Genomic DNA, 25,721 nt, shown 5'->3' with positions numbered 1-25,721 from the left:
AATTGGCGATTGGTTGGAAATAAACCAACAAAAAAAATAACCATTGAGCTTCTGATAAAAGCTCTATGAAGTGGATGGATTTAGAGAAGCTTTTCATGGCAGCTTGATTTTAAATCACTCTGAAATTTGTGAATGGTGATAACTTTTCAATTGGCACTACAGCTAAAGTGAAACGTTAAGTGTTCCAATTAATTCCTGATATTGTGTTATTTTAAAACTAATTTATAAAACCAAAAAACTGGGTTATTAGTCTGAGCATAAAAATTTTTTTTTTTTTGTATGGAAAATAAGCATTTTATCACTCTTATCACTCTCCTATGGTTTATGGGTGATATGAACAAACAAAAACTTGACGTAAAAATATTTGAAAATTTGTCGAATTTACACAACAAAAACTTTATCTATCCTGTTCACTGTAGGGAAAAGTACTCTCCCTTCGAGCGTTTATGCCTTCGAATAATGTGAATTTTCTTTTATTTTTCCTAAGACACTTACACATTTATATTAAATATTTGTTAGCTTATTATCAATTATTGATAATTATGTGATAATTATGTGCAAGTCTCTTAGGAAAAGTAAAAGAAATTGCCATTATTCGAAGGAACACTGAGAGAAATCCGAAAAAGTTAAAATAACATTCCGGAAATGTTAATTTTACCCTGCAATATTCATCCAAAATTGGTGTAAATATTACCCTTTTTAGGTGTATTAGGGGATAAAGTTACCCTTTTTCATGTAAATTTTACTTTTAAAAGGGTGTAAAATTAACATTAAAAAATGGTGATATATTTTTACACCTAAAAAGTGTTAAATTTCAGAGGAAAAAATGTTAATCGCACCCTCTTTTTTTCCTCAGTGTATGAACGTTCGAAGTAAGAGTACTTTCCCCTATAATGCTTTGTATTTGGCTTAACAAAAAATATATAAATTGCTCCATTTTTTTAATCGATAAAAACTTTCTTTTGCATAATTTTATTTAACATATTTTTAAGGGATTGCATTTATACGATTAATTTAATGGGAACTTTCTAAAGATTTGTTAATTTTTTACTAAAAATTTGATAAATGGTCTGTAGGATGACTTAGAAGAACTTTTTTTGGAAAATTCGACTTTATTAAACAAGAGAAAGCCGATAAAAGTTGATATACCGTTTTCAACGAGTATCCAAGTTTTTTATTCCATTCAAAAAGGAGTCTTTCAAAAATCATCCAAAATAGATTATAATTTCATATTTTATTTCGTCATTTAAGTAAATTGCTAATCGATGATCGATCTCTTCGATTAAAACTGTCTTGTGTCCTCTTTCGAATGTAGCGACTGAAGGACCAGTTCAGTTCAAACCCAATTTCACGCAATTTTGTTTCACTTTTGGATTTTCGGTTTTAGTCCAAAATGAACAAATACAGCAGCCATCTTGCCAAGATCTTTTTCATGCCCAAAATATTGAATAAATTATCATCCTTATATGGGCTTCAGACCTAAGCCTTGGCCATATGGCTCAATTTTTCTAATTTCTTATAAATCAAGATTTGACAATATGGACAAGTGATCCATTAAATTTTGAAAAACCAAAAAAAATTTTTGCTATTTTGAATTTCGAGATCATTGGAAACTGAACTAAACTTAATCATAATGAAGCCGACATTATGATCTTAGCTAACTTCTTTAATTTCACTTTGGCACAAATAAATTTTTTGAAGGTTTCTTTTTGCGAGGTATTACAAAATCCATTTATAAAACGTTAGAAGAATTAAAATTGAAAACTTATTTAGACGAACTTTTTAGAAACAGACGAAAATAAATTTATGTCTGATCGGAATTTAAATAAATATTAAATTGAAAAGAAAATAGTAACACAATTGTTAAGCAATCCAAAATAAATTAATTCTAATAACCAGAAATTAGATCAAATGTGATACAAACTTTTGTAGTTTCCTGGAATCTTAAAAAAAAAACATAATCATTATTGGAATCTCTTTTTCATGAGTGTGCTTAAGACATTTGTATTCATATAAGCTCTTTCTGTGAAGGTTATTTGTACAATATACAAGAATTTGTTAAAAAATAAATTTGAATAATTGATAAATTAGTGAATAAAACTAAACTTTTGTAAGTTCTAAAAACGTCTAATTAAATCAATTAGTTTCACAAATCCCAAAATTAAATAACAACCAATTTTGCCATTAACCTAACTCTTATAGATTGAATTTCATTATATAATACAAATATATTTTTCCAAGCAAAAATTTAATCTTATCCATTGCATGAGGGTATAATCATCAATTGTAACTCAAATTGATTTTGGAATGAGGATTCAGAAAGTAAAATGGAAAATAGAGAATATTTTGTTCCTTTTCGTATCTGACTTTCTCAATTTTTCTGCTGAAAGAAGTAAATTTCCATTTCACAAGCACTGCCAACAATCGATAGTCTAATTGAAAATGCAAATTATGGATTTACGAAATTGGTTTTGACGCTCAATACAGTGTAGGATTGAGAAATTAAAACCAAATATAAGCAGTGTCATGAAAATTGATGCTTGCTCGACTCGACCGACACTGATGGGAGATGTCGAATTATTGGATCCTTTTCAAACTATAGTTTCAACGCTTAATACTCACAGTCAACACTGACTTTAATCCTTTTGCTGACACTTGGGGGCACGCCATTGGATGCGATGCATAAATAAGCTCCCATGTCGAGACGGGAAATCCTCGTCAGCTCTAAGGTTTCACCCTCCCACTCCAGAACTGCAAAAATAAAGAAATTGTTGTTTTAATTAAAGAAAATGTTACGATTTCTTGCATAAAAATTAAAAAGAAGAAAAAAACGGAAATATATCTGCAAACAGAATTAAAGCAAATTGTGATGACTTTTGCTAGAGAGCAATTAATATGTCCTAGTGTGAGAACAAAAAGTCATGAAGGGAGATAGAGCCGAAGAGTGGCAACAAGTGGTTGCCCCATCCTCATCCACTTTCCACTTGAGTACGCTTACCCAAAAGCTTTATGATGTGTGAATGCTCTTCAAGGAGGAGATTTTGACTTTAGAAGCTCAGAGCAGGAAATGACTCGAAATACGATACAAGTCTATATGGAAACTTATATGTAAGCAAGAAAATACAAACATCACTGTCCAGTGGAAAATCTTTCGTATATGGACAATTAACCACAACAATATCTGGGGCCAGTACAAGTGCTAGAATTTTGGTTAACTCCCAGTTCTCATAGCCTCGAGGACACTTGTGCACCTCATCTCATACACTGAAAATCAACAAAATATGCAAACAAAGTGCCACCTCTAACTACAAAGTGGACAAAAGCTTCATCAATAATTCATTATGGACGTAAAACTGACACCTATAAGCTTAGTGGATCATGAGAAGAGCTCTAAATTGTTTAAGTTTGGGACAGCTTAACGAAATCCAATGGCATATGACAAAGAACTATCAAAAAAACTTCAGAAAATAAAGCGTAAATTACAAAAAAAATAATTAATATACCTTCCCTATATCTTTAATATTGTCAACACAATAATAATAATACAAAAAGTCACAAGAGTTTCAATTCAATTTTGAGTATGAAAAGCATAAACATATGCAAAACCTTTGAGAAAAAAAAAAGATGTGAAATTTGATTTCACAAAATCTTCCTGATCTAAAAGCTACGCCGGAGGCAGAAATCTTCAGAACACTATAAGTTCATTACAAAAAAAGAGTGGCAAAGCTTTCCATGGTTTATGAAACCCCGGAATTCGTGACTTCGAAGCTAAATATACCTAAAAATTATTTTTACAACACTCACTGTTTACCGGTTCACAACTGATTTATAAAATAAATAACTCAAAAAATCATCCAAAATAGCTTAGGAGTTACACAATTAACTTTCGGATAAAAAATGCTTGTAGGTTCGTAACTGATTCATTGCCCTTTTATAACTGACTGAAATCGGTTCAGTTCAGATTTGTTCGAAATTCCAAGACCTTTCCATAAAGTTCAAACACAATCCCATTAGATTGAGAAATATGCTCAATAGAATCTTTTTACGTTTGACCTTGAAAACTCGTGTTACCTTTGGATAATCTCTACAATATAACCAGAAATCAAAGAATCGCACGATATACACTAACGGCCAAAACATTAAATACACCCTTCGTAAGCTTAAATACACGTGATTTGGACCGGGAAAACGCTTTAATATTCAGTTCTATTGACTGAAATAGTTTCATATATAAACCTAAGAACAATATTTAAACAAGATTTGAGAAAATACATGAGCTACAAAATTTATAATTTGAGGATCAGTCAAAAATTAGCTTTTTGGAAAAAAAAATGAAAAAATAGCTCCACATTCTAAAACTGATCTAATCTTTTAATAATCATTTAATATAAGCTAAATACTATTAGTAAATATTATTAAGAGTCAGAAAAACTGAAAATAATACCGAGGGAATATTTTTGGTACGGATTGTGGTCGGTTTCCGGTGTGATGTGTTCTGAAAGGGGTTTCTTCTTTGAATATTGAAATTTTCAGCCCAAATTCTACTTTTTCATATATTTTTTTATTATTTTTCAAATTTCTTCTTATTATTGTTGCAATTTCGTTTCTTTTACTTCATTATTTTATTTAAATAAACATGAATAAAATCATCAAATTTAGTTTTCCTCGAAGAATCCTCCTTTAACTTTGATAAGCGCCTCACATATTCGAGGCATCCTGTTGATCAATTTCTCCAAAATGTCTTAAGGAACTTTACCCACACATCCTGAAGTGTTTCCACCAAGATTGGAACTGATGTCGCGCCTAATCTCGAACCTTGTGGTCGAGAAAATCCAAGAGAATTGCAATGAGGCTACAATCGGGTGACTGGCGTGGCTAATGCATTCGGTTTATTGGGCGTGGGTTTTTTTTTCAAGAGGATAACGATCCCAAGCATTCCTCAAAGCTTTGTAGAGGTTTCCTTCTTGAGAAAGAGAAACGCAGGATCCTAAACTACATGCATTAGCCACCCCAATCACCCAATTGTACCCACATCGAAATTTTCTGGAATTTTCTAGACCAGATGGTTCGAGAGAAGGTGTCAACATCAGTTCCAATCTTGGTGGAAACACTTCAGGATGTGTGGGCAAAGTTCCTTAAGACATTTTGGAGAAATTAATCAACAGGATGCCCCGAATTTGTGAGGCGCTTATCAAACCTAAAGGAAAATTCTTCGAGGAAAACTGAATCTGATGATTTTATTCATGTTTATTTAAATAAAATAATGAAGTAAAAGAAATGAAATTGCAACAATAATAAATAGTAATTTGAAAAATAATAAAAAAAATATATGAAAAAGTAGAATTTGGGCTGAAAATTTCAACATTCAAAGAAGAAACCCCTTTCAGAACACATCACACCGGAAACCGACCACAATCCGTACCAAAAATATTCCCTCGGTATTATTTTCAGTTTTTCTGACTCTTAATAATATTTACTAATAGTATTTAGCTTATATTAAATGATTATTAAAAGATTAGATCAGTTTTAGAATGTGGAGCTATTTTTTCATTTTTTTTCCAAAAAGCTAATTTTTGACTGATCCTCAAATTATAAATTTTGTAGCTCATGTATTTTCTCAAATCTTGTTTAAATATTGTTCTCAGGTTTATATATGAAACTATTTCAGTCAATAGAACTGGATATTACAGCGTTTTCCCGGTCCAAATCACGTGTATTTAAGCTTACGAAGGGTGTATTTAATGTTTTGGCCGTTAGTGTATTTGTTGCATCATCTCACTCCTCCTACAGCTAAATAGCGGGTTAGGAGCGAGCTACCGGGTCATAGGGGAGGCTATGGATGTGCGCCTATGGTTGTCTCGAGTTGGTATAAGGGGAGGGTTGAGTCAGTCTGGCGAAACTCTCTCGAGAGCGCTTGGACGTGGCCGGTAGCTGCGCCATGAAGCCGCTTGACAGGTAAATTCGCGGATGCAACTCAGATTGCATCATGTTTTTGAGTAATCCGAAAAATTGGTGACAAAATGTTCGAGGCTTTGCGAGCTTCTCGAATTCTGAAGAAGGAGCTCTGCCTTGAATATCCTTTTTTTAGCAAGTTTTTTGGGTGCCTATAAGTTTAATGTCGATTTAAATTTCTCTATAAATCATTATTAAAACATTTTGAAGTTGAAAATTGATCCGATATTTGAATATCGGATCGGATATTTGTATATCGGAAAGAAAAGGGAGAACTTGCATGTTTCAGACGCGGGTAAGTTTGAGGCGCAGTGAATTATATTCTTTAATTATTTAAATAAATGTGTCAAAAACACTTATCTTTATTTTAACAAAGTCTATACTATAGTGAGTAACTAACTAAACGCTATACAAAATTTCAAGATAATTTTCTGAGTTTTTAAAATAATGCCTTGAAGTTAAAACTTAAAAAAAATGTCTCAAACACGCGGACTCTCCCCAAACATTTCAATTAATTTTAGAAAATTATACCAAATATTTTACCGATTCATTACCGATTGGTATCAAAATTGCTTGAAAAATAGACCCTTCAGGTTGGTTGAACTTTGAGCTTGAATAAAAAGTAAATAGCGATTTTTCCAGTGAAAGGTGTTTATGAACAAAATGTTTAGCTGGACTTCTTCCAAACCATAATCTAAATTAAACGAAATTTTCTGGGCAAATTTTCAGACACTTAAAAAATATTACTGAAAAATATTGACTAGTGGGAGAGTGACCAAAGACCGAAAGTCGATATCTCTTACCGTTTAGAAGACATAATGGTGAAAATTTGAAAAAAAACCAGTTAGGGTAAGTGAGCCAAATTTCGGCATAGTTGAATGCAAGCGTCCAAGTCCATCAAAGTCTCAAGTTTGAAATGTAATATTTTAAATTCAAATTGATTTTTTTTATACTTTCTTCCTAAAGAGTGCTGCTTGGAACCTTGTAAAGAGTTTACCGTCTTTATTTACTCTAAAATCATTCTTAATACATTTCAAAATGAATAAAAATATAGACATAGCTTTGGTGCCCTATTTCGGCCACCTTCATTCTCATAGTTCCTTGCCCTTCGAGAATTCTTCCAATGCCTTTTTCACGTCATCTCGTTTGTTGAATCTACATTTTTTGCTATTCTTTTACATTGTATAATCTCTAGAGTACGTAAAATCTAAAAATTCATGGAAATTCGAGAAACCAAAAAGGTGGCCGAAATTGCAAGCTGGCCGGAATTTGGCACACTTATCCTATAAGCCCAGATAAGCTTATGGTAGCTGAGATAGTTTACAGGTGACCTCGAAAAGCGTGCAACTCGTGCTTGTATCGATGTATCGATCCCTCTGATTGCCTTATCGTCACCGATTAGTATCCATGATCGGCTAATGGTGTCGGTTATGCCCTGGACACACTTGCGACTTAAGCCGAGAGACGACTTAATGGAAAATGATGGAAATGTAGTTTAACCATTATTTCTAATATATTTACGCTAAGCCGTCTCTCGGCTAATTCTATTCTAAGGTCTGTCAAGGCCCTTAGGCTGTATGATCGGCTGATCTATAAGACAAAGTGAGAGGCAGACCGGTTTACTCCCCATTCCGAGCACGGTAATATTACCTTAATATTTCATTAACCTCACAAATTCATATAAATATTTTGTGTGAACTATGGAGCTCAATATTAACAATTTTAGTATCAATTTAACTCTTGAAAAGCCATAGGGGAATGTAGGTATAGTTCGCACAGAGTGAACCTTCAAACGATGCGAATTTCTCTTTGTTTGCAAAGAACTGACCAACCATTTCTTGTCTCGTTTCATGAGCTTAATAAAGATCTATCTTATGACTAAGAAATGACGAACTAGCTCTTAGCAAACAAAGAGAAAATTTGCGTTGTTTTAAGGTTCACTCTGTGCGAACCATGCCAACATTCCCCTAGTTCTATTTTTTTCCAATCCGATAACCTTTTGCGATTAATTAAGTCGTTACTGAAACCAAAAATTCTTACGGATCTATCTGAAATCTATCTGAGTAGTCGCTCTAAGATGCAAGTGTCCCGGGTTCGAATCCCCTTTAGGTCATCAGGAATTTTTCTGGCGTTAAAGGTGTTCGGATTGCATCCAGTGAGCTTCACTGCACTTGATTCCACGGGCATGGGACTGACAACCTTATCCCGTAAAAGAAAAATTAATAATGCATGTCTAGAAATCCCCTTGCGGGAAGGCCTTGTTCCTTCATGGAATGTTGTGCCAGCATTATTATTATTATTATTATCTGAAATCTTGATTACGAAAAGGTCCCTTGCCTGTATTACATATTGGACAGTATTAAATATTATAACAAATTATTATCTAAAAACTAATTCCTCTTAAAGACCTCTAAGACCTTAAATCTTCAATAAGAAGCTTTTAGGTTAATTTACAATGAATATTAATTCAATTTGTCGTTTCAACATACCATTAAGACTCTTGGTTATTGAGATTCGAGTGTTGTCATCTCTCCTCCACTTTATGGATGGTGCTGGACTTCCAGTGGCCCGACACCTCAATGTCACATTGGCACCTTCTCGCACAATGACATCACTCGACGTTATCGAATCATCAATGTTCGGTGGCACTGCAAGGAGAAGATGAAATGGCTCTTAGTATTCAAAGAAATAAAGTTCATTTTTTTTCGGTGGTAAAATTCATTTAACAACAAGGGGTTTCATCACGTATGGTTGCAATTCAATGGGGAAGCATAAATTCTAGGGCCAATTTCCTTAATTTGGTGTGTTGAAGAGGATACTCTGGGGATGGCAAAAAGAAAAACTGCCAATGGTATCGATTAAATCTTTCGTATAGAAGTTGTGGCACCATCATAACTCAATGTGAATAGGTATGATCCTGCAACAATACGACAAAAGTTGCAAAAAATGGTATTTTTCAGTGCGATTCGATTGTACTAATGTATTTTTGAGTTGTCACAACATGTCCGGAGACTTTTCCAAGCAGCTTCTGGAGCACCCAAACAGTGGCCAAACCAATGATAAATGCCACTGGAGTTGTGGTATACAATGTTTTCCCTTGTCCTTTAAATCACACCCCTATCCACTAGATTTCTACTCTCTTCAGCCCAGGGGAGGATTTTTCCGTTTACCTCCAGTTATTTACCATTTTGGAACATAGGAAATTGAATTATGTGAATGTGCGAAAAGAACTTACATCACAAGTGGATTTTTCAAACTTTTCTCGCTTCGTTTATCTCTTTCATACATTTTTTTCTCTTCAGTTTTCCAATTAAAATTATTGAAAAATTGATATGATTTGGTTATGATATATGTGATACTAAAGCCAAAAGGTAAAATATAGGTCAGTTTCTTCTAGTTCATTCTCAGTGTTTAATTATTTTCTCTCATATCCGTAGAGACAAATTTTGCTCTCAACAAACAAATGCATATTTAGAAGCACAAGTCATTACCAACGAATTTTGGGATAATTTTCTTTTGTCCTCTGGGAACTATTTCAGATGTGTTTCTGTGATACCTCACACAGTATTTTGAATAGAAATTGTCCCTCGAATGTTCAGTACTATCAACAGAGGAATAATTAAATTAGCTGTAGCAGAAAACAAGAGGTCACTTTGTACTACGAGGAAATATTCCATTTGTGAATTACCCATGCAGAGATTCAAATCAAATCTCGATGTGCTTTGAGGGAATTATATTAATTTCTATACAATTTATATTTGTCCAACAAATATATTCACATTCTTTGGAAGTATCATTACGATATTGTGTAAAATTAACAATTCAATTTGTAGATTATATTGATGTTTGATCACAATGTTGGCCATCACAGGAATATTACCAATAAACGAAATTGTTAATATATTAATCTTGTAACCATTCTCTTTCTGAGAAGTGTATGTGATATAAAATGAAAATTGTTTTCATAAATTTCATCCAAACTTGATTGACTATAGGAACGAAACGCAAAAACATTTTAGAATAAATCTTTTCAGTATAAATTATTTAATTTAATGAATAAAAGAAAATTATTATAAAAACTTGATTGAATAAAAAAATCTAAATGGTAATTAATTTATTGTATTTAATCATGATTAATACGGTTTTAAACTTCACTTATATTCTTAAAGCTTGCATTGAGGTGTATTTGTCTTTTAAGCAATAAAAAAGAAAATTGTTTTTCAAATACTTTAAATTTACGGGGTTGACACGTTTGGCAAACACGCCTTGAAAATGCATCAAATAATTAAAAGTGTGTTATCTTTGCTACTTATATATTACTTCCAATCAATATCCAAGCTTATTCTTATGCTCTGAGCATATTTTTTAAAGCCCAAATTTTCACAGAGAACAATATTACTTTTTTTTTTAATTAAATATTGCTTATTATTTTTTTTTAATAAAAATATGCATTTATCTTTAATCTCTTCTGTAATTTTTAAGGAAATTTAAATTACTAGCAATGGAAAAAAATTTAAGCAATATTGATGTAAATATTATGTAAATAAAACAATTTATCATTAAGAATGGCTATTAGTCTAGACACGAAATGAAAAAGTTCCCACTTATGGCCATGACTTATTACAGCTTAAACTTAAAGAGAGCAGTTATATATAATCCACTCAATATTCAACTTGTGAGACAGCTAGAGATCAAACGGTAAAAAATATTGACTTCCGGTCCTCGATGACCGCCCAAGTCAATATTGTCTAGCACAGTTGCTTTTTCTCTTTTCCTTCACCTTTCACATTCTTTCCCCCCAAAACCATGTTTTTTCCTTATATCGAAAACAGCTGCTAGAAGTTTTTTCACAGTTTTTTTTTCATTAATTATGTCAGGTAATTTCTGTGGCTTAAATCGCTGGAACCATATCACTAATTTTTAAGTGTCATGAATACCAGTCAAGTCTTCTGGTGAGGGGGGAAGGGTTCGAGGACTCATAGTGCCTAAGGTCAGCAGTGATTGTCTGTACCGGTCACTGTTTGTAAAAGGCATTGTGGTATTCATCGTAATTCCCAGTGATATTTGTATAGGTCCGCGGATGGGATTCGTCGGTTTTTTCAGGTTCAAGCTGAACGAATCATAAAGAAGCACATTGTCATATTTTTTTTTATCGCCTCTTGTTTTTTTCGTTTTAACTCTTTATTTTCTTTTGTTATTTTTCTTTTTAATTTTTTTCTTTTATCACAATTGTAAGAGGGATAAATCCTATTTGTGATTAGATAAGTAGGGGAAACTGGGGCACCACCAAACACGGGGTACCACCAAATACTGCGATTTTTTAATCGGATATTCGACATCAGATGATAAGACCAATAGGAATTTATAGGCACTATAGGGATGCTTGTCCACTGAAAGAATGGTCGAGATAGTCCAAGTAGTTTAGAAATAAAAATTAGTATTTAGTGGTACCCCGTGTTTGGTGGTGCCCCAATTTCCTCTATTCTATTCTATTCTAATATGTTGCGGAGCTAATCAAGACGAATATTTCGTTCTTAGACACTTATGTTCGAAAAACATTTCGACATATAATTTTCGAAGACCAAAATTTAATCACTTGGGAGGGCCTATTTTTCAAACGATTTGCTTAAATCTGGATTTTTTGAAAGATATTTTAATTTTCAACCCGGATGGATCGAACTTAATCGGTGATGTACCCGTAAATAATAAATCTGTCTAAGATTTTTTTTCGTCCGTATGCTTGTTTCTAATATTTTCTAAAATCTGCTTTTCTTAAACAGGACCCAGTCAAAATCCCAAAAGCCAAAGTCCCGAAAGCCAAAATCCCGAATTCTTAAAAATGTCATAGCTACTCCCACGATTGCACCTGCGCTTACTGGAGAGAAAGGGAAATGTTCTGTGTCTTGGGAAATTATTCTAAAGATTTTCCTCCAATGTCATCTCTTTCAGGATTTTGAACATTCGGGATTTGGCTTTCGAGATTTTGACCTTTTCGGGATTTTGGCCTTTTCGAGACTTTGGCTTTCGGGATTTTGGCTTTCGGAATTTTGGCTGCCATCCTGATGATAATAACTTATTTTACAAAGAACTACTATCAAAAAGTATTACATTTTTACAATTAGGAGAATCTACAATGTGTAATCGTGTTCACCGTAAAGATAGTTATTTTCAAAGGTGTCTCTGAAAATTTATAAATGAAACAAGATTTTTATAAAAAGTATAAGAAACGCACATTTTTTAGTCCATTAAAATTCATGTTACCTTTCAAAATCTTTCGACTGACGTGTTTAGAAACTGACTATCTTCCTCAAATTGTATGATTTTTCAAAATATTTTTTTTTATGTAACACATTTAAAATTACTTCTACTCACAGTGAAGAAAGTACTGATCACCTAAAAATTATATCACTGGCCGTAGGTCTTGCCATCATCTTACTTTGCAAAATGCAGTTTTACTTGAAGAATTCTAAGATTCGTTTTCTCAAAATTTGTTTCCAAAATTTAAAATTTCCGAGGGTATATAGAAATTGAAATAAATATATGTACATATAATCTGGAAAAGGGATTCTTAGATCCAAATAAATCCACAATCCATGAAAACATGATTTTAGGCCATTCAATTGAGTTTCGCAGTTTAGAGCAATATAATGAAATTACCCTTTAAAATCTAAACAAATTATCAAAGCGAATACCGCATTATTGACCTTATATGTTAAGTTCATTACCCTAAATTTATTACACAAAGATTTAAAAATTCATGTAAAGCCGGAAATTCATTATTGAACCACCTAATCACTTTAATTATATTATTTTTTTTGGAAATGAATCTTAACATTGTGAGGGGACCTCGACCTCGAGGCAGGCCTAGGAAAAGGTGGCTGAATCAAATTCAGGATCTTGCATGGGAGCGCCTTGGGATCGAACTCGAACATCTTCCTGAAGTGGCGGAGGACCGACAGGCGTGGGCTGTTAACCTTGGTGTCATGGGCCCGCGACCCCAATAGGGATAAGCGGTTGAAAATGAATGAATGAATGAATCTCGACATTAAACCTATATCATGACCTTTTCCCCTTTAATCTAATGCCCTTTTGGAAATTGAATTGGAAATTCTGCTAGGATCCAAATAGGAATTTATAGCCATTGTTTTGTCCTTCTGTAAAATACAAAACTATGTACATATATCTGTGTTTTGGTATGAGATTAAATTTTCGGATGATGGCCCAAGTTGACCAAAAATTAATTATGAAAATCACCCTCTCTGAAACTTATTTATCTCGCTGAAACTATCAGTCCACTCCCTGTGGGTAGTTGCGGAGATTGGGTATACAAGAGTCCAGTTCTATTCGAAATTGTTGGGGGTTGGCGGAGTTGGTTTTGGCGTAAAGCTGAAGGAAGTTCTTCAGATTCAATTATACACTTATAGCTATTTTGTGTGTGAACGTATGCTTGAAAGTTTAGTAAAATTTTATGTTTAATTAATTAAATTATGGCACTAAAAGTCTATCTCTTTCTCTGTGGCCATCATCATAATATAATTTCTGTTTGGAGAGTTTCCATTCCTATGTGTGCTTTTGTACAACTGTGTGAGTTATCTGAATGGGTGTGCAAGTGGCTGAAGGTATGCTTATTTTGAGGATGAGGTGACAGGCAGTGGGTGGGGACACCCTCTCCTCGGCAGTGCAAAACTAAAAACAAAGATGAGTGTTGGGTTGAAGAGTTTTCCTTTAAATTTTGGGGTAGATTTGGAACAAAATGGTAAAGGGAAGAGATGAAAATGTAGAAATGATGAATATGAAAAGCCAGACGTTGGGAGTATTTGAATAGCAGTACTCTTGAGATTCGACTCCCCTACAAGTCAGTTGGAGTCCTTCAATAATCACGACGAACGGCAACTAAGGATGATCTCGAGTGCCACTCAAGTGAGATGTTCTTAAGGAAGTCAAGCGAGAATTCGCCTTTTCCATCTAATTGGATATGTAGATTCCATGTGTTTTCTCTCCATCAATGCAAAATTTCCATCCCTTCCACTCAACAGGACCAACCAACCCTTAAGGTCGCACGACAAAAAAAAACCTTGCTTTCTCTCCAAGCCAAATTGTCAGTCAAAACTTTGCCATATACGAAAATGTTTTTTTTTTTTTGTAAATATGAATGCAGTGAGATATTTAATTGGAAAAATATAAGAGTCTATACATAAACTGACTGCATGTCTATAGATAACACGTAATTGAAGCTGTTTCGGCATACACCCCATACATTTAGCCATCCCATAATATTTTCAATAGAAATTACTTGTGGTATGGCAAGTTGTAAAACTTTCACCATACTTTGTCGTCAGCGCCGATTTTTTCACTCTGGCCTAACTTTACGACATAAAAGTTGAGTTTGTAAGTTTCATCTAGCATTTATTGAATTTTATTTTTCATTTCCGAAGTCACTTTCAATGGTAATGCTCTAGTCGTTGTGCCAAGAGAACGATAGGTATCACCTATTGCGGTTCGGTTTCTTCAACTGCCTCTAAAGTTAAATGAAGGGTGTATGAAAGTCTATAGTTAGAAAAATCTATTTTATTCGATTGATAGAATTTTGTACGAAATACTGGTTTAAATAATGAATTATAATAAAAAAAGAGATGGAAAACCGTCACGTGTTTGTGAAAAACTCGAACTGACGAGATATTTCTCTCTGAGAAATATACTTTCACATGGATTTTGAGTGTATAGGGGGAAGTAAGGTACCTTAGTAGGAAGTAGGGTTTTCTGAGCTATATTATATCATAATAAGGTCCAGTTTCATTTAAAAATAGGAGAAGCCCATTTTTAAAGCCGCCTCAATTCAAAGGGGCCCCACTTTCTCCTACCGATTTACTACCGATTAAACACATTCACTAGTTATCATAGAACCATTCCGAATTCGAAAATTAGTTAAGAAGTGAGTAGGTACTTTTGAATACTCTACCTTTTCACATTTAATTTAGTCTCCAGTGTTTCGGTTCTGTAAACAGTACGGTTTTCTGTTTATCGATTAAATAAAGAGCATTATTAAAATTAAAAAAAAAACACTTATTAACATTTTATTGATTTCTTACAGATTGAGACTCATGCAGCAGAGTAGTAAATTTAAAGCCCTTAAAAAAATACCAAATTAAACAATTCCCTTAACCCTTTAACGACAAGAAACATTTTTCGGACCGAAAATCAACAATAAAAATTTAACCGATAAACAAAATCAAAGAAACGTCTTACATCTGACTTTGGAAAATCCAAAAGATATTCTGGTTCGATGCATTTTTACATCTACGAGCGATAGGGACAATAGCCCAAAAATTTATGTAATTTTTCTGACAATACCAATGAATAATAATTTTCAGTCTAATGAAAAATACTACGTATAAGTATTGGAGTTTCTTTTTCCAAAACGGTTTGGCTTAAAAAAAATTGGAAGTATAAAAAATAATTAAAATTATTTTTCAATATGAGAATTTAAAAATTCGTCACTTTTAAGGTTAAATATTTACTCTATATCAAATAGTTGGAGACTTGCAGAAAATATCCTAGATCCCTTCAAACTTATATTTTGTAATTACGTACAAACATAAGAAAAAAATAATTTCAGATAGTCAGGAAAAATTATTTTCTTTATGGGACACCGGTGTTCCAATCGTCCTTAAAGGGTTAAAGACTGAACCCGCTAGAGTCCTTTAGCTCTGACCTGCAAAAATTCAAAATGGCGAATTTTACAGTCCCAGATGTTTATGAATTAAAATTCACATAACTTAGTCAGATAACCTATCCGAAATTGAATGAAATTGCGAACTACGAGTAGTAAATTACAATATGCTTTTTTAACGTGTTACCGACTTTGAGGTCAAAAGGTAGGAATTTTTAGATCTTCAGTGTATAAACACATTATCCCTTTACACGCTCCTTCCCCTCCAACCATCCAAAATAATGTTTTTTATTTATTTCGAAAACAGTTCTAACGATTGCTTTCTTGTTTGGATGCGTTTCGAGCTTCGAGAATAGCCCATGTGAAAATTTCCCCTAAATATTAATTTAACTCTTCTAACTGGTAAAATTTGGCTTCAGATGAACCTACTCCAAATAATATTACCCACCGCTAAGGGTGAGTTTTTTTTCCAAAAAATTTTCCGAAAATCGAGATCAAAGGGCCTTGACAGACATGAGGATTACCCGAGAGACGGCTTAGCGTAATTATATTAGAAAGGGACAGATAATTCTAACCGGCTTATGTAGGTTAGATTCTTAACGTGAGCTAACTCGGAGTGCATGCAAATTCGATTTGGAGCTGAAGTTGGGAGACGCCATTCAGTTATCTTGAATCAAATTCGTGAAATTATACAAATTTTGTATTTAAACCAAAATATCAAGGATTTGGATGAACTGACAGAAAAGTGATATATGGGTGAAATGTAGACCAGAATGTTCTCTATAATTTTCCAATAGAACATGATCTCATCGATTACTTAGAAGCCAAGATAAGCGAGGTTTTTTGTTTCTTAACTCGTTTTTTCATCCAGAGTGCCCCAAGTAGTCATTTGTTGAACTTCAACTATATCAAAGAATTGTTGTATTTTGTGGGACTTTCCATTTAAAACCATATTTTAAGTGTCTTTGTGGAGTAGAGGCAGTCAAATTGGCATCTGAGTGATTTCAAAGCGTTATTATGGGAAAAATCAATTTTTTCACACTTAAACGGTAAAATCGGACAGATCGCATTATCTGATGGAAAAATGATTTATGGACGAAATGTAGACACGAAAGTTCACTACAATTATGTCGAAGTAATCATCAAAATCGGTTAAGCACGTGTCGAGATAATTGAGGTTATGTGATATTGAAATTGGTTTTTCGACTGTGGCGCCCCTGGTGTTGGTCCCACGAAGTTCAAATATTTTAGAAAGTTGTAGCATTTGGTGAGACCTTTCGCATAAGCCCTCATTCATCAAAATCGGTCACATAGAACCGGAGATATGATTTTTTGAATTTTGTGAACTTTGACCCCTCATATCTCCAATTCTGTTTTAACCACAGCACACAATTGCACCATTTTGGAAACGTCCTAGACTGGACTACAACATACTAAAATTTCATTAACTTGCACAATGCCGTTTTTGAGAATAATGTCTTTGAATTTCGATGAATTTTGACGCTATCACAGCGCCACCTGTGGTGACTTTTTGAACTTCCATCTGAAAGTGCTCATCGAGACGAAACCAAAAAGGTAAAATTTAGGTCGCTATGTTAATTAGAACCGGAGATAGAGGCCGGTCAATGTTCGAACTTTGACCCCTTATAACTCGGGTCAGGGGTTATGGATCGACTTAAGGTTTTTTTGTTTGATAGATATAATCAACGGCTACAACATACTAAAATTTCAGCCCGATTGCATAAGGAATTTTTGAGTTATTTAACTTTTAAGATTTAAAAATTTTCTTTTTAATAATAGCGCCCCTAGCGGTGGTTTTATGAACTTGCATTGTTAGAAGGTGAAGTGGCATTTCACGAGAACTTTCCAAAAAGCCCTCATTTTTTTAAATTCTGACAATTAGAACAGGAGTTATGGCCATTTTCAGAAATTTTTTTTGGACCCTTATAGCTCGGGTCAGGGGGGTCGGGGGACCTTAAGTTTGGTATTGGTGGAAAGCTCTAAGGCCCAGCTATAACATACTAAAATTTGAGCCCGCTCGATGCCATAGGGGCGGAGCTATTGAGAAAACAAAAAAGGGGGGTCTTCAAAATGGCGGAAAGAGGGGTGGGGGGTGGGGGGTCAATGCACCAAGTTGCAATTTTTGTACGATATTTAACCTTTGCCGAAAACCGCAAGTCGATATCTTTTCTAGTTTTGGAGCTATTAAGCTCCAAAGAGCGGCCGGACGGCCGGCCGGCCGGGAACGTAACTTAGCCCCCCATATATTCGTGATCAGGAAGTGGCGAAACACATTTGGCCAAGTTTGAGCGCGATCGGAGGACATGAAATTTTGTTAGGATTATAGTAGGTGAGATTGTTAAGAATCTCACCTAATAATGGTTAAAGTGCATTTCCATCATTTTCCACTAAGTCGTCTCTCGGCTTAAGCCGTAAGTGTGTCTAGGGCATAACGCCTGAATTGTTAAAATTTCAAAATTTTTCCAGAAAATAAATTTGAATTGTTTATCAGGAACTAGACTTAAACAAATTTTTTAGTTCTTTAAAAAAAAAGTTAGAGAAAATGTAGAATTATTATTATTATAGTGACCGACCTAGCCCCTTAAAATATCACAATTTTGAATTTTTAAAACTCAAAATTATACCATTCTGGAGGGTTTATTTCTCAACCAATTTGCTTAGATTACAGGCTCTTTTTTTTAATTTCCAACTTCATCTCATCTATCTGTAATGGATCGGTAAAGTACCGGTAGTTGGTTTATTTTGTTCGAATATTGTGCAATATTACTTTTTAATTTGTTCCAAAACTTGATATCCAACTACTACCAAAGTGTTTGGAATATTAACCAAATATTTAATTTTAATAAATAGATTTCGCCTAAACTTAAACATAACTTTCATGTTATTAAAATTCCGGTATTTGAATTCAAATGAATGAAAAACAAGCCTTTTACTTCCGAACAAGTCTGAAACCGGTCAAAGCCAAAGTTCTAATAGAGGCTATCAAAAGACTTTGTTCTCAATAACAAACTAATTTATTTGATTTTTTGATTTGCAAGATATTAATGTATTCAATCAAATCTATAGTAAAGAAAATAAGTATCAAAGTTAAAAGAAAACCTTTTTCACTGTACTTCAGCTTGATAGTTAGATAATAATGGCGTTGTATAAAATTTAATTCATGTATAATATTACTCGTAAATCTGAGTATATTACTTTTTCTTTTAACGAACTCTCAACTATTATTTTAAATATCTTTAATATTCAATTAAACTTCAATTCCGAATTTATCTTTGTTTTGTCAACATTTGTTAGCTGTGTAAATCAAATGAAAAATGTTATTGTAAAGAACTTGAATGGGATTGAGAGGGAACAAAACATTAAGTAAATTAAATGGTTATTGTCCAATAACTGCGAGACTTGTAGAGCCATCAGAAAGCAATAAAGTATCTAAATGTCTATAAATTCTTGTTTATAAATCATATTTATGTGATAATGTGGAGGGAAAACTATAGCCAATTTGACATGCTTATTTGGGCTATGTTGCGGAAGAGAACGTGTTGATACAGGAAATACCAACACTTCCTATGGGCAACATCTTCTGTTCACAGTGCTGCCTTGCAGATGGAGAATTCCGCTCGTCTGCATAAATTTACATTAAACAGAACGACTGAAGACAATAGAGAGGGAAACAAGGAAAGTTACACGTTCTCTGCGTCCAAACTACATCAAGGGTACAATTGAGAACAGACCAGGATACCTGGTTGAAAAACTTTGTAATTACATAATCAGAAAATTGTCTTTTCCTTGCACATAACACTGAAAATTTTGAGAATGTAAATTATTCACAAACACTTTTACATTATTTTCATAATAATACTTCATTTTCTTTTTTTTTCACATTTGACTTCTTTGGCCGTAAGGGTGAGGCTTAAAAACAACTTTTACCCCCTTATAAACTTCTTTTCTGTATCTCACTGATTTTTTCATGGGAATGATGAGGAATCCCTTTTAGCCTAATCCCACCCTCAAACATTTATTTTTGGCACAGAAATTTTCTGCACACATGTTGAGACAAAAATGTTTTTCTGCTTTAATCACATTATTTCACGAATCATTTCCTGCACTCGCAATAAATCATCACATTACAATCATGTTATAGTAGTTATAGACAAGATAGATGAAAATTTCCAAAGTTATACCATCATATCTCCTCTCAAACTTGCTATATAATCTCTTTTCTTTATTTGATTTAGATATTTTTTTCCATGCTTTTGCAATCGAAAGAGGAAAAGAAATATAAAGTATTGAGTCAAAACTTTATCCGAAACCACCAAGAATCAAATGTTTTCTTAAAATGAGAAAATTTTATTTTTAACTCTGATATTTCAAATTCAAATATAGGTATTTGTTACTGTAACTGTTAAAGAAATAAAAAACTAAAATTAAAAAATGAAATAAAGAGATAAAGATTGAATTAAAGCAAATTTTTTCTTAGAATTCAGAACGATTTTTTAGATATAAGATTCTTCACAATCGCAGCTTTTCTGGTCCTAGGTGAAATCCTACCTCGTCAGATCGGGCCCAAATTTTGCATCCTAGTCCCCGGCGAGTGGCCTTCAAAGTTGAAGCCAATTTCTTACTTTCGCATACAAATGCGTATGGGAATTTTTCTGCACTCGTGATCGTTATGCTAAATATTTAATAAGTGAGAAGTTTTTCCGTATTATAAGATACCTTTCCGTATGGAGGGATATATATACTAAATTTTTGTTTAAATAAATTTTTTCCTTGGAGCACTGTGAGCTGAGTCCCAGATTAATTTAGGAATTGGCTTCAAAAAGCTCCATACAAAAAAGGCCAACTTGCCAGGCGTTTGTTTGCATATATACACGTTTTGACACTCATAATAGATCACGAATATCATATGCGATAAAAATCGATTTTCGTGGATGTCCCGTCCCGTTTGTCTGCCCTTCCGTCTGTTGTCTAAATACTTCTGAAGAGAGAACGGCGAGAGATATCTACAAGCGATTTTCAGCCAAGGTTAAATGTCGATAAGTGGCTACGAGTAGGTGGTATCAGACCCACCATCTCACCCCCCTACCGCCATTTTGGAACACCCTCAAATTTTGTTTCCTCAATAAGTCAACCCCTATGTCATTGATCGATCTCAAATTTTTTAGTACGTTATAGCTCGGCCTAAGCGCTTTCGATTAAAAAAAAATTTAAGCCCCTTCGACCCCTCTGATCCGAGCTAGAAGGGATCAAAAATTAAATTTTAAAATGGCCATATCTCCGGAATGGCCAGAACTTGAAAAATTTTAGTGTTTTGGAAATCTCTCGAGGAACATTACAATTTTTAACATCCCATCTGTATACGATTTAATCGAAGGTCCGATTAATCGAAAAATTAATTTTCGGAATTTCGATGTCGAATATTTCGAAAACTATATAATGCTTTTTCTTTAAATTTTAGTATGTTGTACCTGAGGTCGAGACCTTTTCAACCGTAGGTCGCACTCATGAGAAAAGTACGCCAGAAAACGTCGAAAAATCTATATTATTGTGCTAAATGACCTGAAAATAAAATTGATTGAACTATAACTATGATTTCAAAGAGATCGTCTGGTCATGTGTTAACTATAATAATTGAATTTTGTGTATAAAAAGGCGATAGATGTCGCGATTTGTTCAAAGTTTACCAAAAACCGAATTCATGTTACGACTTTTCCGCCGAATTTGTCAATGTTTACACTAAGTAATGAAGTTTTTACGCCAATTGATAACCATGGATGATACATTGATCCATTTTGACACACCAATCATCATGCATCAATTAAAATAATTCATTTCTACGAGTAAAAGTGACCAAAAATATCCAGAAACGCAATTCTGAACCGTAAACGTTATGGTATCCGTATTTCGAGATGTGTATGAAATAATCTTGGAAAAGATAAAACATAACTAGTAACACAATATTCTCATCATTCTCGTCATCTATAATCAAGATAATATGTCTGCTAATTCATCATTAGTCACGCAAGCAAAATTGCAAGAAATCAGGTTTAATTTAAACTGATCCCTCAAACACAATATTCACCAGGCCTGATCCCTAGTGACTTCTACCATTTTCCAAACCAGAACCTTTATCGAATTAAACCTTTACCGATTTTTTGCAGATTGAATCCGGTGAAGTCGGGTTGGAAATTGCAAAACCTTTCTAAAAAATCCAAATTGCAGCAAATCGGTTGAGAAATAGGCTTTCCAAAATGGTTTAACTTTGTGTTTCAAAAATTCTATGTTGAAAATTTTTTAGTGCCTACTGATGAAATATTCGAATGGACTACCTCTAAAGCATATCCGAAAGTTATAAAAAAAAATCATAAGGAGCCGTTTACGAAAAAAACAAAAAAATGGTTTTGGTGGAGATAGAAGGGTGGAGGAAGAAGAAAAAATTTTTTTGACATACATTGTTATAATAAAGAACAATAGTGGTACGGGACCAGACTTCCCAACCAGTATTGCATATAAGCCTATAGCATGAATAAATCAGTTTAGTCTACCCCGAAACCTCGTCTTATACATTACAGTCTTTAGATAATGTTTTCATACACTGAGAGAAAAACGGGGATGCGATTAACATCTTTTCCTCATAACTTTAACACTTTTAAGGTATAAAAATATATCAACATTTTTTAATGTTAATTTTACATATTCTTAAAGGTAAAATTAATATGAAAAAGGGTAACTTTAACCCCTAGTTTACCTAAAAAGCATAATATTTACACCGATTTCGGATCAATATTGCGGGGTAAAATAAACATTTCCGGAATGTTATTTTAACTTTTTCGGATTTCTCTCAGTTTTTAGGAGGGTTACCGAAGACCTGAATTTGTAATCTCATATTGTTTAAGCTCCAGATCAGTAACAAGTTGAATGAAGTTGATTACTTTAAGTTTGAGCAGTAAAATAAAACGAATTTGATTTTGGAAAACAATCAATGGGTTAGGGGTAAAGAGAAACAAAAGTGAGAGACAAAAGTGTCCATAGTCAGTCGCTGACCATAAAAGCCGTTCGAGCAATAAAACGTCAGCAAACTTTGGTGTTCTATTTTGATCCTGAACAACAGCGAAAGAGATCGTCTTTTGATTAATTTATCAACCTAGATTTATTGTAAAAGGTTCTAAGATACCTTTTAACAGTTATCGTTCTTGTGGATTAACATTCCTGTTGAAGTATGAGGCAACCATAAAAATCTCTGTCACCAGGATATCTGCAACTCCTACATTTATCTCTGAATTTCCCCCTCAGCCCATACAACATAGAAAAGTTCTAGGGACGCACTATACTGAAAACATCCGCCTTTTGTATATATAAAATATATACATAGTTGTGTACCTATTCTCCGAGAGTATCCCTTTTACTCAGTATTGTAAAAGCCACAGTTTGGTGAAACTAAAGAAGCGTGAAAATAACACAAGAGTTTATCAGTTTGTTGTTTGTGAATAAATAAAACAATAATTTTTCCCGACAAGTACCTTCACATTTCAACAACAAGAAAAGACTCCAGGATGAAAGTAGTTCAACATCATTCACAAAATACACGGGTTTATATATATATATATATATATTTATATTGTTGTATGAGACAGAAAAGAATAACAATTCTCATCTTGTAAAAACATCTCAAGGAGATTTGTGAGCCAAGAAAAGGATTCCAATTCACGCCAAGATTCATTGTCAACAATTTCAATGAGATTAATATATCTGACTCTTTTGCTCTTCCTGCACCCTTATACAGTTGGCAAATGTTCTTCTCCAGTCCGAGAGAACTTCATCAGGGACATTAGATAGAGGAAGGATGTGCTTGGGAGTAAAAAAAAAAGTGACACCAGTGCAGTTTCTCAAGTGAAATATTCTACCATTTATACCTTGAGCCATGGCACAGAAAAGGATCTGGAAGAATTTAATTACTACATCGCATTGCCAGAATGTCATCTGCAATACCAGAGCACGAAGCTCTTGCTGTGCTGAAAAGAAGTTACCACCTAATTTTCACTTCGTTCAGTTTCCGCTTTCTTTCCTACAAAGTTGCAAAAAAGATGCAAAAAAAAACAGCTTTGACCTTCTTTTATAAAACTCATTATCGATCAGTATACAGAAGTCTTGAAATGTTTGACCAAAAAAAAATGTCGCACAAAGATCCAATTTTTCCAAAGGAAGAGGAAAATATTATGACACATTTTATCAGGAGATCTTCTACTTTAGGAGAAAATGGTTTATTTGCTTCTCGTAAAATTTCCGGATGTTCTGGTAGTAAAAAAAGTTTTTTAAATTCACTTACCAACAACGTGCAAGTATCCAAATTGTGTTTTCGCTGTCACAGTGTTAATTTGGCACATATATCGTCCTTTATCTTCCTCTTGGACGTTGTTAATATGCAGAAACCATGTTTTGTGCTTATCGTGCTTATCATGAGTCACACTTATACGTGGATTTCGTGTTATGACATGATTGTGGACTGTTAATATAGCTGATTGTTCAAAATGCATCCATGCAACCTGCAAAGATAAAGCAAAATGGCACTTCAATTCACTGGAGAAAAAGCTATGTTGTGACTTCTTTTTCCGCGTCTGGCCATTTGTGACTTGAGACAATTTATAACTTTGTTTACAGACAATTCTGCCTCTTTCAGACATCTTCCTTAAAGGGAAGGGGGATCGTCAACTTGCCTTTTCATTTTTCACAGAAAATTTGCTACTCAACCCTTCTCAAAAGAGCGAATGTTCGTCTTTACTTGTAAAAATTTTTTATTGAAACAATAAAGCGATGGATTATATGTTTAAGGGAGGATTTAGTGCCAATTATGTGGAATCATAAAGGATGGCATGGACAGTATGGGAGACAATTTCCAGTAAGAGGCAATTCTTCAGCAATTAAATAAAATGAATATTTCTGTAATAGAAATTTAAACACAGATTCGCATTAAAACGTTATAGGAGAAAGCGTACTACCTCCGGACTACTCAAGCTTCGGGCAATTCAATTTTTCTCTATGTTCCTTATGGATTTTTTAACCATAGCTATTTTCTGAAAATAGGAGGCATTGAACTAGCTATTAAAATATAATACTTTAACTTATTTATTTATTAATTATTTTAATTTTACTCAAAGACAGCCAGTGGCACACTGGAAATCAGCTGACCGCTCCAACCCCCGGGAGGACAAAGATAAGGGGGATACCCAGCATATCTGGGTTTTTTAATTTCGGCGAAGGGGGATTTGCAAATAGTCCATGTGTCTCACTGAAGGCACTAAATAAAGGCCACAGCCGTCCCCCCCAGCCATCAGTACCACTTAAAGGTCACCGGGCCACAAGTAACCGGAAATTCCGGCCTTCATTTTAGTGGCCGCAATATATAATGGGCCAAATTCATTTACAGGGTAAGTGTTCCGAATTTCGGCATAGTTGCATGCAACCGCCAAAGTCTCAAGTTTTGAAATGTGTTTATAATAAAAATTGAATTTTTTTGTTACTTTTTAATAAGAAGTGTTTCTTGGAACCTTGTAGACAATTTAACGTCTTTATTTTCACTAAATTCATTCTTAGTCATTTTTAAAGGGAATAAAAATGTAGACATAACATTGGTGCCCTATTTCGGCCACCTTCATTCTCATATTTCTCATAGTTCCGTACCCTCCCGGAATTCTTTCAATGTCTTTTTCAGATCATCGTGCTCGTTGAAGCGACATTTTCTTGTTATCTTTTGCCTTGTATATTCTCTAGAATATGCAAAACCTAAAAATTCATGGATATTCGAAGAACAAAAAATGTGGCCGAAATTGCAAGCTGGCCGGAATTTGGCACACTTACCCTAAAATACATTGAAAAAAAAATAAATATTCGAAGCATAAATTGTCCGAAGGTGGCGCGCTTTCCCCTAATTGAATTTAAAGTGAATACTGCGGAACAGCGAACTGAACGCCCCTAGTGTTTATCTAATGAACTTAAAATAATTTTGAAAATTGTTGCATTTTATATTTTAATTAATCTGATCAATTTCGAAGATTTTTCGACTTCCTTTAATTTCAACTCC

At 33.7% G+C, this 25,721-nt stretch overlaps 1 protein-coding gene across 1 annotated transcript in view; it reads right to left on the bottom strand.

Annotated features, from left to right (window-relative positions):
- LOC129805426 (lachesin-like) overlaps nucleotides 1-25,721 on the bottom strand; it is a 117,220-nt gene that overhangs the window by 33,109 nt on the left and 58,390 nt on the right. The window contains exons 3-5 of the mRNA XM_055853314.1: nucleotides 23,970-24,186; nucleotides 8,442-8,600; nucleotides 2,623-2,751 (exon numbers count right to left, since the gene is read on the bottom strand). Coding sequence (XP_055709289.1) covers nucleotides 2,623-2,751; nucleotides 8,442-8,600; nucleotides 23,970-24,186 — 505 coding nt within the window. The remainder of the gene's footprint in view (nucleotides 1-2,622; nucleotides 2,752-8,441; nucleotides 8,601-23,969; nucleotides 24,187-25,721) is intronic.

Source organism: Phlebotomus papatasi, chromosome 3 (assembly GCF_024763615.1).
Source record: "Phlebotomus papatasi isolate M1 chromosome 3, Ppap_2.1, whole genome shotgun sequence".
Classification (NCBI taxonomy): Eukaryota; Metazoa; Arthropoda; class Insecta; order Diptera; family Psychodidae; genus Phlebotomus; species Phlebotomus papatasi.
This window is presented reverse-complemented; position numbering and strand designations above follow the sequence as displayed.